Consider the following 15998-nt stretch of genomic DNA (forward strand, 5'->3'; position numbering starts at 1 on the left):
CAAAAGACCCACACACATATAAACCTGAATTTTATGTATAAATCAATGTTTGTATTTGTAAGCGCAGAGTACCTGTCCGATGAGGGACTTGTTTTGAGCATTCAACACGTTGTTCTGATGCATACATTTTCTTGGGCAGTGTATAGGCAACAGACAGCTCAGTGGAGGCAAAAAAAAACATTAAAAAAACTGAAGCCTCACGACAATTCACGGTCGGATGTTTGTGTTTATTTATCGCACTTCTTCTCCAGTTCTGGGCCCATGACATCCACACTTACCACAGATCATCATTGTGACCCCAATTCATGAAAAGGGGAGTTTTTATCTTTGAGGGTGGTCTTCAGTGGGGTTGGGGGGTCCTGCAAATTCTCAATGTGAATGTGTATCGTGTGGCGTCGCCTCCAGGTGGGGGCGTGACATGAGGCATGACATCCACTCCAGGTGGGGGCGACGTCAAAACACCTGGAGCCTCCAGGTGGGCTCCAGGTTAATGGAGCAGGTAGGTATGACAAGTCTCCACCAATCACAGCACAGTATTCCTGTCGCCATGGTTTCCAGCACAACGAGGTGTTTTGAATGACGAAGATATTCCAACAGCGAGATGTGAACACTAATCCAGGAAATGATCAAGAACCTTTTACAATTTACAATAAAATAATTTTCTCATTTCCAATTAAATGAACTTATTTAAATATTTGCCTTTTAATAATTTATTTTTATTCTTTCGTTGCCGGATATGTTTGTAACATTGGGAGAACGATCCAAACAACACATGTTCAGCAAGATGAGGTAAATTATGGATTTTCTGATTTCACGGACGTGGACGAGGATGAAAATATGATATTAAACAATTTGAATAACACAAACTCCACGTCGCCATGGTGACAGTGCGTCCGTTTGGAACCCACGAAACAAGGACATTGTGACGTCATTTCGTGAGGACGGTTTGACGGTTCGTTCACGTTTCACGAGCCCTCGAAGAGTTGGGAAAATGTCTCAGTTTGTGAAGAAGATTAGAACAGTTTTCTGTTGTTGCTTTAATTCAGAAAGGTAAGTGAAAACTCTCCTCATGTTTGGGGATTGTGGTTAATCGATTATTCATTGTTTGTGATCAACAGGTGAATGAATCTCGAATCAGAAACGAAACATTTTCCTCCACCTCGTCAGACATTTTGTTTTTTAATATCAAGTCAGTAAATGAGCAAAAACAAAGAAAACACAAAAGATGATGAAAGTCAATAAATTGAAATTGTTGCAGGAAAATAGAATGTAGTTTTATTAAATATTCGATATCCTTGATTGTTGTCCAGGTAAAAACATGGAAATTTGTGATGTTAATGGGGCAGGAATGTGTGATGTTAATGGGGCAGGAAGGTGTGATGTTAATGGGGCAGGAAGGTGTGGTGTTAATGGGGCAGGTAAGTGTGGTGTTAATGGGGCAGGAAGGTGTGATGTTAATGGGGCAGGAAGGTGTGATGTTAATGGGGCAGGTAAGTGTGGTGTTAATGGGGCAGGAAGGTGTGGTGTTAATGGGGCAGGAAGGTGTAATGTTAATGGAGCAGGTAGGTGTGATGTTAATGGGGCAGGTAAGTGTGGTGTTAATGGGGCAGGAAGGTGTGGTGTTAATGGGGCAGGAAGGTGTGATGTTAATGGAGCAGGTAGGTGTGATGTTAATGGGGCAGGGAGGTGTGATGTTAATGGGGCAGGTAGGTGTGGTGTTAATGGGGCAGGAAGGTGTAATGTTAATGGAGCAGGGAGGTGTGGTGTTAATGGGGCAGGAAGGTGTGATGTTAATGGAGCAGGTAGGTGTGATGTTAATGGGGCAGGGAGGTGTGATGTTAATGGGGCAGGTAGGTGTGGTGTTAATGGGGCAGGAAGGTGTGATGTTAATGGGGTAGGGAGGTGTGATGTTAATGGGGCAGGTAGGTGTGGTGTTAATGGGGCAGGAAGGTGTGATGTTAATGGGGTAGGTAGGTGTGATGTTAATGGGGCAGGTAGGTGTGATGTTAATGGAGCAGGTAGGTGTGATGTTAATGGGGCGGGAAGGTGTGATGTTAATGGAGCAGGAAGGTGTGATGTTAATGGGGCAGGGAGGTGTGATGTTAATGGGGCAGGTAGGTGTGGTGTTAATGGGGCAGGAAGGTGTGATGTTAATGGGGTAGGTAGGTGTGATGTTAATGGGGCAGGTGGGGGTGATGTTAATGGGGCAGGAACTATGGTTCGTGAAAGACAACGACGACTACCACCACTTCCACTGCAACTAACACAACCTATTTTTACAGTTTATTGTCTGTTTGGCCCAAGAAAGATTTTGGCCGAAGTCTTTCACGAACCGGCTGGCAAGATCCAATGTCGGTGATTTCGGTGATCACTCATCAACCTGAGCAAATTACAAATCTGAATGGAAACTTCTTCTTCATGGAAGAAACCATGGGATCTTTAACGTGCTCCAACAATTGTTGACAGACGGGACGCCTAATTTAATGTTCATCGGAGGGACGGACAAACACATCGATGCCTTGCCTGCCACTGAAACATGAGGATGGCATTTGAGGCCAGGCTCAATGGCTCAGAGACGAGTGTGCATACCTTGAGTCCATCCTGCGAGCCTCAAAATAAATAGATTGCAGTCATCAATTGTTAAGGATAGACAAAGTAAAAGAGAATTTGTTCCTTTGCTGGACAATTTGCTAATATCTAGGGATACCGTTGTTTTTGATGATAGGATGTTTGTGCAAGAGTACAAAGAGGCAAACCTCCTTCGTCCTCACCCTCATTGAACTCATGGATATTGAAAAGAAGTGTAAATTGAACTCATCAAATGTGTTATAATTCCTCCTCTTGTGATTTCAGCCCTTGCAGCTCCAGTGTTGTTGAGAAACCACCACAACCACCACAGAGTGCGAAAAGAAAAAAGAGTTTTTGGCGTCGAAGAAAGCCAAACACCCATGAGAAGGGTGAACGGCATCAGGATGGACTTAAACCTGGCGAATGTCTGACATCATCAGCTGAGGCACAGGCTCCTGCAATGCTGAAAAACAAACGAGAAAAGACAACACCAGCTGCAGATAATAGCAGAACAAAGCCTTCTTCCATATCTGCAGACAAAGAAGGAAAGACCTCAATGCCTGCAGTTAAAAGCAGCAAAGAGTCTCTTTCCATATCTGCAGACAAAGAAGCAAAGGCTTCGGCATCTGCAGTTACAAACAGCACAAAGCCTCCTTCCCCATCTGCAGCCAAACCAGCAGGGAAGTTTTTGTCTGCATTCAAAAGGAGCAAAAAGCATCATTCTCCATTGGCAGACAAAAAAGCAAAGGCCTCAACATCTGCAGTTAAGAGCATCAAAGTGCCCCCCTCCCCATCTGCAGACAAACCAGCAAAGGCCTCAACGTCTGCAGTTAAAAGCAGCAAAAAGTCTCCTTCCCCATCTTCAGACAAGCAAGCAAAGGCCTCAAGGTCCACAGTTAAAAGCAGCAAAAATCCTCCTTCCCCATCCGCAGACAAAAAAGCAAAGGCCTCAACGTCTGCAGTAAAAAGCAGCCAAAAGCCTCCTTCCACATCTGCAGACAAACGAGGAAAGACCTCAATGTCTGCAGCTAAGAGCAGCAAAGAGTCCCCTTCCCCATCCACAGACAAACCAGCGAGTGAGGTGTCGTCTGCAGTGAAAGGCAATGCAGTGCCTCGATCCCCATTGGCTGACAATTTTACAAAGACATCCTTGTCTGCAATCGAAATGAGCACGACGGCTCAATGCCAAGGTGCAGTCAAACCACCGAATACTGCACTAAGCCCATCTTCCATCAGAGGTGAGACCAAACACAATCTACAGTTTCCTTTGTACAAGTGTCTGTATCTTTGTAAAACTGAACTCTCCTGAAACAAAAACTTTTTGTTCCAGAAATGAATCGTTTTGACTGCAAATCTCCACCAGCTGCCGGAGATTGTCCCGAGGATAAAAAGGTACAGAAATAAAGAAACAAATGAAGGTCATCGACCGACCTGCACGTTTCTTTCCTCCTTCTTTATTCCAACATTTATTTCTCTTCAATGTGTCCATCCTCACCTTTTCAGTCATTTTGTTCATCCCCAAAATAGGACATATCATCCAATCTCTGTTAATATCAAATGGTTTACCCTCATGATTGTCCTGTGGAGTGCACCATGTGATCGAGTTGCCAAAGCAACTCACACACAGACAGGAGATTCATCAGGTTGAGTGAACCGTCTATGAGGAACCCAAAGCATTGAAAGGGTGAGACACAGGTACAAGGGAGACAGGTATGAACTGAGATCTTGGCTGCAGATGAACAGACGAAGGAAGGAAACAGGAAAACAAGTGAAGGAAGCACATTGTCTGTCAATGGATTGTTTCACTCAATGTCAGTTTAACGATCCATTAATTGTTTTCCTCTTCCCAAACCCAACATTAGATCAAAGCGATGAAGACCGATACCCAAGATGGATTCATTGGCCTCATGAACCTCGGCCTGACTTGCTTTATAAATTGCGTCCTGCAGTGTTTGGCAAACACTCCTGGTCTACTGGAGTACTTCCACGGTTCGTAACCTGGTCCGATAACGGCTTGTTGTGAAGTTCGTTCTCACAGTTGTATGATTTTAGTGGTTTTTAGATCTACATTGCTGCAAAAGTTTGTTAATTCAAAAGTATAAAATTTAGCCCTGCATCAAAGATACCACATAGTCACAGGATATTTGATGTCCCCAAATTATATGGAATCTCCAAATGATTACGTCACAAAATCTGTGCCCCGAATACTCACCAGCCTTCCTCCAAGAATCGAAGATGCTGCTGAAGCAGTGGAGACACCACGAAAGGATATACAAGGTGATAAAATATCACCGTTTGATGTTATTCGTGACAGTGATTCGGAGTTTTCCAGGGTCTCAGCACACCAATGCCACCCCATTTTGAAAGGCACAACGGGATCATTGAAGTGCTGGACCAGTGAATGCTTCGCACATGTCAGTTGCCTCAATGTACCTTCAAAAATAATTACATACTCGAAAACACATCGTCCCGTCTGCTGCCCACCAGATGAACAGATTCCAGTCAGATCCCATCTTGACTGAGATCAAACTCAGACCTTACAGCTCATATGCTCATCTGCTCATATGCAAGTACGCTACCTTCGAGCTAAGTTTTCAGTCCCTCAAACTCGTAATCCAATGAACACACCCATCTTACATACTCAGGGAGTATAAATTGAGACATTATTACTCAAATAGTTTCTGAGGAAGTTATGAAATTGAGGATGTGGAGTCACAATCTGGAGTTAAATGTAAGAATAACTTATGGTCATGGTCTGGGAATTAAATAACGATAAATTTACACTGTGGATTACTTCGCTTCGAGAAAGCGGTTTGAGGGTGTCAAGTTGTAGTTTTGATCCAGTGCATTGGTGAGTTGCCCAAGTGAGTCGAACACGAGCAGGCGGCATATTTAGAGACCCAAAGACCTCCAGTGATCACAATATCAATTTGAAAATTAATTTCACTGCTTTTCCCCTCATACTCATCAAACTCTCAATGTGTTTGACAGGAAAGACATTCTTGAAGGAATTAAACCCCCAAAACCCATCTGGGTCAGGTGGAGAGATGACCTTTGCCTTTGCCCAGATTATGTTTGCTCTTTGGAGCAAAAAACAGATCTGTATTGGAATGAGGAGCCTCACAGTGTACTCCGATGGAAACCATCTCGCAATCAAGCCGCGAAAGCTGAAGGTAAGCAAACATTGAGAGAAAGCCGGAGCATTCTTTCATGGTTCATTATGTAAACAGGTGCAGGTTTCATGGGACAACATTCCAAGCTTCGTGAATGGGATTTTATAATTATTTATATTGGGTTAAATATGGTCAAGATTCACTCTTGTTTTTGCGATTACACATTCAATGCATGTATGGAAGTTCCATTTTACATGTTCGTCATCACCTGTGATACACAGCAGATAATATAAGGGAAGGTTCTCACATCACACCAAAGAAAGAAAGTTGTTTTGCTGTGAGACTACTTCGTCATCTTCATTTTTATTAAACAGCAAATGGCTGCACGAAGCATCATTTGCTGTGAGTGCAGCTGTTCCTTCTGAAGGTGAGATGGAGAAGGAATTTGTGATTCGTTCAGGATGCTGGCGATAACTTGCCTACTTTTCAGGAAGGGCACTGAAGGATATTTAAGCTCCACCAACGAATGATGGCAAATGTGAACGAGACGACTCTTGACCACTTTTAACGATAATTCGCCAAACAGCAAAAAAAAGAAGACAAATTATAAGGACACTCTTCGACGTCACAATGTTGCCAGATATGAGCACTCCGCCCACATTATTACATCATAACACATACTTGTCCCAAATTTGATTAAAATCCCTGAACCCAGATTCAAAATATTAAATAATTCTGGCTGCCAAATCATGCATCCAATCAGGTTGAAATGACAAACATTTTTCTCAGGGAAGAAGATTTTTGAAGGCTTTTATACAATAAAATATGTCCGCTGAACCACATGACCAATGCCATCAGATGTACCATGGAAACATTCTGCATGAGGATTCACACTTGTGGTGAAAATTTCGGGTCAATCAGATAAGTGGTTGAAGAGAAAACAGAAAGAATTAGTATGGACGTCTGGATGGACGGAGAACCCGATAAACATCATCCCTCGATCGGACGACTTCGTCAGTGGAGGCATAAAAAATAATCTGATTGTACAATCTACATCAGTCATGGTCGTCATGTGTTTGCAGTTCAATTCTTTTTAAATTTCTTGTCAGATATTGAATTCCATTGTATCATCTGCTGGACTTGTGAAAACTGACTTTTCACCCTTTCTCTTCATCGATCTTCCTCCACCTTGCCAGAAGTTGGTGGATAAGTATTTTCGCCAGTTTACAGCCTTTCAGCAGCAAGATGCTCAGGAGTTTTTGGACTGTCTTCTCAACTGCCTTCACGAAGAGCTGAACTGTGTGTGTGATGACATCTCCATCGACCTTCCAGGCGCTGATGGTCATCCCAACAGAGTGAGTTCAATCACATCAAGACCTCCACAGATAGATTTTTATTCCTTTTCCAGTTTTGAACATTGAGAACAAAAACTAATAACACCAAAAAATTGTGAAAAAAAATTTTCAAACCCAAAATTGCAAAGTATTCGATAATTTTCAAATGACATTCAGTTCAACATATGACAAACACAAAAATAGCCATTTTTTTTCATATACCTCCTCCCACCCCACAAACCCCTTTTATTAACCTTATCTTTGGTGAACCACCTTTTCTTCCTCTTTCCCTGACATTTTCATGTCCAAAATTGAGACAGTCCCTGAGAGCAATAATTTAATTAGTACGAGAATTCCAAACATCCATTGGGACCACACTCTGTGCAGAGCATTGGTGCTGTCTCAGCAATCTCCAAGGCTATTGGACGCAATCCTGAATGGGTCGCCACTCCGACACAGTACACCAGCATGTTGGCACTCATTTTGCTGATCTCAGAAGGATGACAGGCAGATTCAACCCCACCTGGTATTAATTCAAGAGAAAAATTGGATTTGAACTCAGCATCCTCAGATCCCAAGTCCCCACCCTAACCATTAAGCCAACACCAAACAATAATTTGTTTTTAGATTTGTCTTCAAACATTACACACTTTGTCTGCACATTGAAGAGGACATCTCAAACACTAATGCATGTGTTTCGTTCTTCCATCAGGATATCGTGGAGGAGAGCTGGTTAATTCACAAGCAGAAAGAGAACTCCATCATTGATGACATATTCCAGGGCCAGTTGGTATCGAAGATTACCTGCACAGAATGTGGGAAGGTATGCGAGAAACTCCTTTGTCTTTGTCCGTTTCTGCTCTTATATTTTCACAACTTCAATAATAATGATTATATTTCTCTGGACAAATTTAATTTTAACATTCATACCAAATAACAAATGAGAAAAGGACGTGACGAATCGGAACTGAAAGTACGAAGAGAGAAGAGGTGAATCGAGAGTAAAAGAGTGCAGAGAAGTATTTGAGCGAGACACCATGATATCGAAAAGCCACAATGTGGAAGCCTTGGAAGGCATAATGTGATTAGATCGGCCATCGCTGGAGAAAACCAGGAACAAAGAAATGGAGCTCAGCAAAGAGTTTGAATGTTGCACATATGTTACTGAAATACAGAATACAATGGATGGACAATCGATTCTCCTCGCACCATCAGGTGCATAAGGCTGCCAAGGTAATTTCATTGGCTGGGGTGCACAACCCTGGATGTGTTTACCACTTTGACGCAGGACACTCCATTGGCTCCCTTTTCTGTGCAAGTTGGTACTCATGTTGCCGACCTCAAAAGAATGACCGGCTGAGTCAATCCGTCAAGTGTTATTCGCCCCCGTTGGACTTAGTCTGAAATGGTGGCTTCTGGATTTGGGTCAATTTTCATGTCCCTGCATGTGTGTGTCCGCAACCATATCTCGGACATGTATCTCACGATTTTATTCGTACTTGGCAGAAAGACAACACATGATGTTTTGCATGAGCACATGATATTGTAATGTGATGCGATCAAAGATGGAAAGACTGGCGGCCATTTTAGTTGTAAAAACCCGATGTTGAACACGTCCTCAATCATTTCTCGGACATGCATTTACCGATGTTGTTCAAACCTGGCAAGCAGCAAAGGAATGACGGCTTGTATATGCACATCATTTTTTTTTGAGATAATATTCAAGATGGCCGACTGGCGTTTGTTCCTTAAATGTGTCCCAACCATTTCTCAGACATGCATGGTCCAATTTTGTTAAACTTGGCACAAGCAGAGCACATGATGGCATACACACGCACCTCATTTTATTTTGTGATGTGGTCAAAGATGGCCGACTGATGGACTGGTGGCCATTTTAGTTGAAAAAAAAACAACCTGGTATCAAACACATCCTCAACCATTTCTCCAACATGCATTTACCGATCTTTTTCAAACTTGGCAAGCAGATAACGAATGGTGGCTTTCATATGCATGTCAATATTTTTTTTCCGAGATCAGATCCAAGATGACCGACTGGTGGCCATTTTAGTTGTAAATAAATATGGGCAAGCCATTTAATTCCACACAGTGAAATTACTGAAACAACAGGGGTTATCACATGATTTTTGTCATGACAAAATATCTTGTCATGGCTTGATCTCAGGACCTTAAAGTCTTAAGCCAAACCCAACCAACTTCACTTCTTAGCCACCACCAAGCTTGCAGAATAAAATTCCTTTCACCAATTCCTAAACTGTAATTAAGCATGAGCCCTCACTGTGATTTCACCTTTCATCAAGTTTTTGAGAAAAGCTGACATCGGTGCAGGTGGTCGTCCAGGAGATGATAACGTCATGGATCATGATTGAGCTGAAAAGCTCGAGCCTGAACATCTTCCAGTGGTTTACCATGGAAATAGGTGTGTTCAGTTGACGAGTCTTCCAGAGTGACAGGTTGAAAGTGTGAGATTTGAATGGATTGAAAGGGATATTTTGAGGGTGAGACCAGCATCTGACTCTTTCAAGATCAGAAGAAAGGAGGAGGAGGTGGAGAAGATTGGGACGACACTCTGTGCAGAGCGTTGGTGCTGCTTCAGCAGTCTCCTTGGCTATTGGGCACAATCCTGGACGGGTCACCACTCTGACACTATACCAGCATGCTGGCACTCATTTTGCTGACCTTGGAAGGATGACAGGTCGAGTTAAACCCACCTTGTATTAATTCAACAGCCGAGCGGGATTTGAACTCAGGACCCTCAGATCCAAAGCCTGCCACACTCACCATGAAGCCAACACCAGGCAGAGAAGAAAGGGAAGTTACGACTATCATCCCATTGGTGTTGTTGGAATTGCACAGCAGAATTTAGAGTCAGAAAGAGGAAAACAGGGTTTTTAACCAGAAAATCAGAGAGGTCATTTATATATAAGAGGAACAGGACTGGGCCCAAAATTCTGTTTTGGTGCAGTCCATCCACTGGATGATAAAAGGAAGTGTTCGGTTCAAAGTTGTGTGCTGATGGTGTGAGTGAAGAAATTTAGAAAGCCAAGAACGTTGGCCTTGTATTCCACAAGAAAAGGTGTGGCAAGCTTATCATGACATTCTGAGTGTCAAACTTCTGTGATATGTCCAGACACAGGTTTGTTTAAACTCTTGCTTGAGTCAGGGAAACAATGTCAAACGTTTTGAGAAACAGCAGTAAATCCAACGTCAAGTGGTCAGGATGAAATTCAAACTGATGATCACAGACAACGCTGCTTGAAAATAGAAAGGACATTACTCACCAGGAGTGGGAGTACCCACGAGAGACAGACTTAACAGGATACCACTTGAGCTGTCAAAAAGGAGACAGGTTGGACAGTTTGACCTTCAGGTTTCCCAGGTGATATATTCTGGCTTGCCAAAGATTGGACACATTCTTGTTGTGAGCCTTGCAAAATGACCTCAAGTTGTCCTCTTCCAAGTTAGGTTTTTGAAGATAAAATTAAATAACAACAAGGACGAATGTGTCCAAGAGCCACATCAGAAAAGTTTTGTCTTCACCAGAAGAAGAAGAACAATAAGACAAAGAAGAAGAAGAAGAACGCGGAGCTCTCTTCGAGCCAGTGGTCGCAACGCGACGCAGCTAAAAATTTAAAAATAAAAATACAATTTTATTAAAATAAAAAAATTTCCCCATTTTTAGCTCACCTGGAACGGAGTTCCAGGGAGCTTATGGGATGGCGCATCATCCGTCCATCCATCAACACTTACAACTTCTCTGAAACTACACAGATGATTTTGATGAAACTTCACCACAAACTTCATCACCCGAGAGGAATCAAAATTTGTTCACAGCATTAAAAAAATAACTAGCATCCGTTGAAGACAGAGTCTTCAATATCCCCCGCCATAGTAAATGAGGACAAGTAGCAAAAGGCACCAGTTCAATTTATTCTTCATGTGTGTACCAAATTTCATAAAGAAATAGCTTATAGTTTTGCAACTATGATCTGGAAACAAAGGTTAACCTCAATTATTTCTTAATACTCAACTTGTTTCCATGGAAAGTGACAGAAATTTTTTTGGGGGAAATCTCTAAATATCAAAAGGCACCAGTTCACCACTTGCTTGATATGTGTACCAAATTTCGTCAATATATCTTGAGGGGATTTGTAGTTAAGCTCCGGAAACGAAATGTGACAGACCCATTTCTATATCCCCCGCCAACTTCGTTGGTTGGCGGGGGATAATAACAAAAAAAATTACCCCCGTGTGGGGGTGACAGTCATCTCTATAATACCACAAGTTCTCAATGTTCAGTTCAGGTAACCACGAAACAGTCCAAACTAACCGTTTAGATTGAAATTGTTCACAGAGATACACTTGGATAATACTACTAATGACATAATTAATAAATATGTATTGTTCATTTCGTACCCGGATTAACACATCAGAATCACCAGTAAGTGCAATACGTGGTTTTCCAGGCCGTCCACTCTCTGGGGACATTTCACTTCCGGTTGTGGAAAAAAAACTAAAAAATAGGCTTAGCTCTCGGAGATTATGATAATCTTGTAGATTATTCTTCACCGATTGTAATGCAACTTTCAGAATGAAAATTGGTCAAGTATTTAAAGAGATATTGAGGTTTGAAAAATCGTTAGAGCAAGCAAATTATTAATTCCACAGAAGTTTTGTGACACTGCACAAAGTAACAAGTCAGATATGAAAAAACATTTGGTATGCCAGATTCATTAATTATTAATTCATTAATTATGTAATGTACTCATTGATATATGAATCAGAAAGCCGTAAGCATGTAGCATAATTTATCACTTATCCCCTCATCCGGGATCCGTGGCCTCGCCCCAAAGCCTGCAGCCCGAGGTCCGCCGGTGATTATGTTACATATCGGCACGATCGAGAGGAGCCTGTGAATTATCCCTGCTGATGCACTGAATTGATGCAATCGTTCGGCCAGAATATTCGTTGTCAAGATGTTGCGTGATTAAATCACCAATAGTCACTCGAATTTATACCGCCGACATACTTCTTAACAATCACCTTTGCCCCAGAAACCACAGTCAATCTGAACCACGCTGGCCACTTCTCAGATGCCATGACCAGACTACTGCGCAGTTCTACTACACAGTTTGGTTAAAGATGACTCGGCATTTTGGCACGCGCGCACGAAATTATATTTTGAAAATAAATGCCGACGTTTACATTTCGGGTTTTGAAGCTTTTGCACCTTCGGCGGAAAATGTACAAATATAAAAGGCTAAAAATGTGTTTTATATTTATATTTCATTTCTCCTTCCTTCCTTCTTTGTGAATCGCATCGGCGTTTTTGGCCATCTTCCAGATCACATGACGATGAAATGGGAAGGAAATTCAAAAATCTGTCCGGTTTGATACAAGATAATATTTTTTACTATCATAATCAATAAACAGTTGCCGAATATCTCGTAGAATGGCTGACGAGATAGGTTTTGAAAATGGCGATTTTTATAAATTACGTGACCTCGTCCCTGACCTTGAACCCTGACAAAAGTTATATCGTTGTGCAACACTCATTGACCTCTACCCACATACTAAGTTTCATCAAGATCGGAAAGAAAAATTGTTGACAGACGTACGGACGGACGGACGTACGGACATTTGCTCCGGCTTTATTAGGTCATCTCTCTCGAGATGACCTAAAAATCAGGCCAGGAGGTGGTCTACGGGGGGGGTTGTACCCCAAAATAGGTCTTTGCTTTCTTCTCAGAAACTCGACATGCAATGCCGATGAAACGAGACAACAACCTTCATCACCCGTGATGAACCAAAGATTGTTAATGGCATAAAAAAACATTTTAGGTCTGAGGGGGACCACAGAAAGACCTGAGGGTTGGATTGGGAGTGGGGATTGCTCCCTAAAATAGGTATTTGAAACCACTGTTTTTTTCATTTTGCTAATTCCGTCCCATGTTGACTTCCTCCTCATTATCATTATCCAACCAGGTGAGTACCCAGGGGTATTGCCCATATTTTTTTTATTTTAGCACCCTTGGAATATCCCTGATTGTGCCAAATTGCCCCCACCCTCCCCCCCCCATCTCACACTCCTTCTCTCATTCCCCAATTAAATTACCTCGTTTTGACGGATATATTTGGTGTGGTGTTGATGTGTTGCAGGCATGATGGGCCGAATGGTCTCTTCCTGCTCCAGTTTCCTTATTATTCCTTGATATGGAAGATGGGATTTGAACCAGGGTTACATACCCCATGAGCCAAGTGTTTACGTTGTGACATCAAAAGGGCAACCTCTCCTTTTTCTTTCTCTTTTCACCCCTGTTGTCTTCTCCTCAATCATCTTTCTCGAAGCCTTTGTTGCATCAGTGATCTCATTTTGTGAATGCGATATATTTCAGGTGTCGATCAACTGCGAACCGTTCAAGTACCTGCAATTGGCAGTGCCATTAGACCCCAACACCAGCACGACCCTATCGGAATGTCTTTTCAAATTCACCGCACCAGAGAAGCTCGATGAAGATGCAATGTGGTAAGGCAGGAAAAGAACAGAACTCTCCGGTCAAATGTTTAATTACCACATGATCATCATTCTCTCTCAGTGTTTCAGTTTAACACAGCATCATAACACGTGAAATATCATGTTTCTGTTTACCTTCTCCCCTTGTTTGATTTTTCGTGAATTCTTCCTTTTGTGAACCTTCACTCCTTCTACCGACCAGGTTTTGCCCACAGTGCAAGATGAATAGAGTGGCGTTTATGCAAGTCTCGATCAGCCATCTACCCGAAGTGCTGATCATTCAGTTTAAACGGTTCCTGCATGATGGAACGAAACTTGAAAATCATGTGGACTTTCCCATAAGGTGAGCACCTCATCTCCAGGGCTGGCAGGATAGCCAACAGGCACATACACTTGCCTGGGTTCGAATCTGGACCAAGCTATAAATTGTCATCGTGTTGTTTCACAGGCAGAGCGATTTATCAGGGTGTGTGTCGTCCCGCGGACAGATGTTAAACCGGGTGTCCCATCTCGTGGCATTTGTTGGTGGATGTTAAAAATCCCATGGTGTCCTTAGTGAAGAGTAAGTGAGCTATTTCCAGCAGAAGCAGTGTTCGGGGTGTGCAACGCATGCAATTGTCTGGGGTCCACGTGGGTGGTGTCTCACTTTGCCCACAAAACATGTCAACTTGTGAGTGGTAATAAACAGTGCAAAGAGAATGCCCCATCAGTCCATCTCAACGAAAGAAAGCAGTGTCACATCATGAATCGATAAAAAAAATTTTCCCTGATGTTTAACGAAATAGGACGATGACAAAATTGGGGGGTAGGGTTCGTACTAGTCGTAGAGAAGGCAGGTTAAATGGAATAAAAACGACGTTTAATGTTTACAAATGCAACAATAACCACAATAAAATTTGTGTAATTCTTAATATTACACAAATTCTTAAAAACTAAATATTGAACGGGTGGAATTTGGGAGCAACAAGCAGTATTTCAGAGAGACTTATAGTGCTTCCCCACAGTGTTCACACGTATTTTGATGATGCAGCAGTGCCGAGTGAGCGATGTGGGAAGGTTTCAGCTTTAATAGGTGGAATGGAGTCATCCCAGGACTGAAAGTATCCACTTCTGCTTCGGCAATTCAGTAGTGGTCTTTCTGTCTTCTACCGTCTCCTCTCCGGTCTCGCCACCCCACCCCCGCCCTGCTGTGTCTGCAATTTGTCCCCACCATATTTCCACAGGGAGCTCAACGTCTGCCAGCAACCCCATTCTGGCATTCAAAACAGCTGTTCACCACCACCTCTTCTCTCCCCCCATCCAAAACCACGATCTTTTCTACCCCCGTTAATCCACCCAAAACCCACCTCCTTCAAATTCCCTGCTTTCCTTCCTGAAAGTCCCTGTAATGTCCATCTTGTATACCACGTGTTCCCCGCCACATCCCTCTCCCTTCCACAGATCTCCTAATGTCTTTGTTCCCCACTGTTTTGTCCTTCCCTCTCCCGCCCCTCTTGTCTCATGCCCCCCTTGCTGGGCATTGTGTGTTAGCTCCCATTCGAGCCTCGACAAGGTACACAACAACAACAAAAAAAATTAATACATGTTCATATTGTTGAGCAAATCCACACGACAATTTACTGTACGATCACAAAACACCCCCTCATGAGTAAATGGGCACATGAGCATGACAGAATGTTGTGGTTTTTAAAATCAGAGCAGCTGTCCCAAGGATGAAACAAAACGATCACAGCGGTGCTGCAAAGCGAAAAATAGCTCAACAGAAGGGGAAAAGGGAACAAATCACCCAAAATTAACTTTTTACATCACACAATCGACAGAACAAGAAGAAGGGTTCTCGGTCGAGCACATGTGCTGGGGTGTGTTCAGTTACCAATCAGGTTGTAGAGCACTTGCGAAGTGGCTTAAGCACTCAAGCAAGCACTCTAATAAAAGGAACGGGAGATAATGAACGGCTGGCGAGGCAAGCTGATTGGTCATTGAACTCTCCCATCGATCGGCTTTTTGGTGAGTTTGTGTTTATGGCTGCCGGTGAGATGAGGGGTTACAGTTGTTATAACCACAAAAAATAATGAGAAATATATTTACAGGAGCAGCTTTGGGGGATCCCATTATCCTTTTTATGACTGCCAATTATTGCACTATTGTTGTTGTTATTCTTACTCGTGATGTAATTGAGGCTTCTGAAACGGCACTCATAATACCCTCTCCCAGCATCAATGGGAACGGCACGACATGGTACACATTTACAAAGATAATTTGCATCGCCCAACTCCTTGTGAGGGGGGCACATGAAGTTGTTGCAACCTTTCTTTATGACCCATCGTCCACTTGGCAAGTTTAATTGGTTGAGATTACAGAAGTAATGAGTGAATAAATCAATGTCAGACAGACGGATGATAAAATGCATAATTTAATGTGATGACAGATTGACAGGGCTCACGGGGACCT

The 15998-nt window shown here is 42.6% G+C and overlaps 1 protein-coding gene across 4 annotated transcripts in view; it reads left to right on the top strand.

Annotated features, from left to right (window-relative positions):
* The first annotated feature begins 718 nt into the window (after positions 1 to 718).
* The window catches only part of LOC147029902 (uncharacterized), a 29852-nt gene continuing 14572 nt past the window's right edge, over positions 719 to 15998 (top strand). For 3 of the 4 annotated variants that reach the window (XM_085873409.1, XM_085873408.1, XM_085873410.1), the window contains exons 1-9: positions 719 to 1050; positions 2854 to 3806; positions 3899 to 3960; positions 4431 to 4557; positions 5560 to 5741; positions 6878 to 7036; positions 7728 to 7838; positions 13193 to 13559; positions 13750 to 13890. In XM_085873409.1, the coding sequence (XP_085729535.1) occupies positions 992 to 1050; positions 2854 to 3806; positions 3899 to 3960; positions 4431 to 4557; positions 5560 to 5741; positions 6878 to 7036; positions 7728 to 7838; positions 13193 to 13198 (1659 nt within the window). In that variant the 5' untranslated portion in view covers positions 719 to 991 and the 3' untranslated portion in view covers positions 13199 to 13559; positions 13750 to 13890. The remainder of the gene's footprint in view (positions 1051 to 2853; positions 3807 to 3898; positions 3961 to 4430; positions 4558 to 5559; positions 5742 to 6877; positions 7037 to 7727; positions 7839 to 13192; positions 13560 to 13749; positions 13891 to 15998) is intronic. The other variant, XM_085873411.1, reaches the window with a different exon arrangement.

The sequence above is a fragment of the Eptatretus burgeri genome, chromosome 3, assembly GCF_056783735.1.
Source record: "Eptatretus burgeri isolate ZD-2024b chromosome 3, Ebu_testis_v1, whole genome shotgun sequence".
Lineage (NCBI taxonomy): Eukaryota > Metazoa > Chordata > Myxini > Myxiniformes > Myxinidae > Eptatretus > Eptatretus burgeri.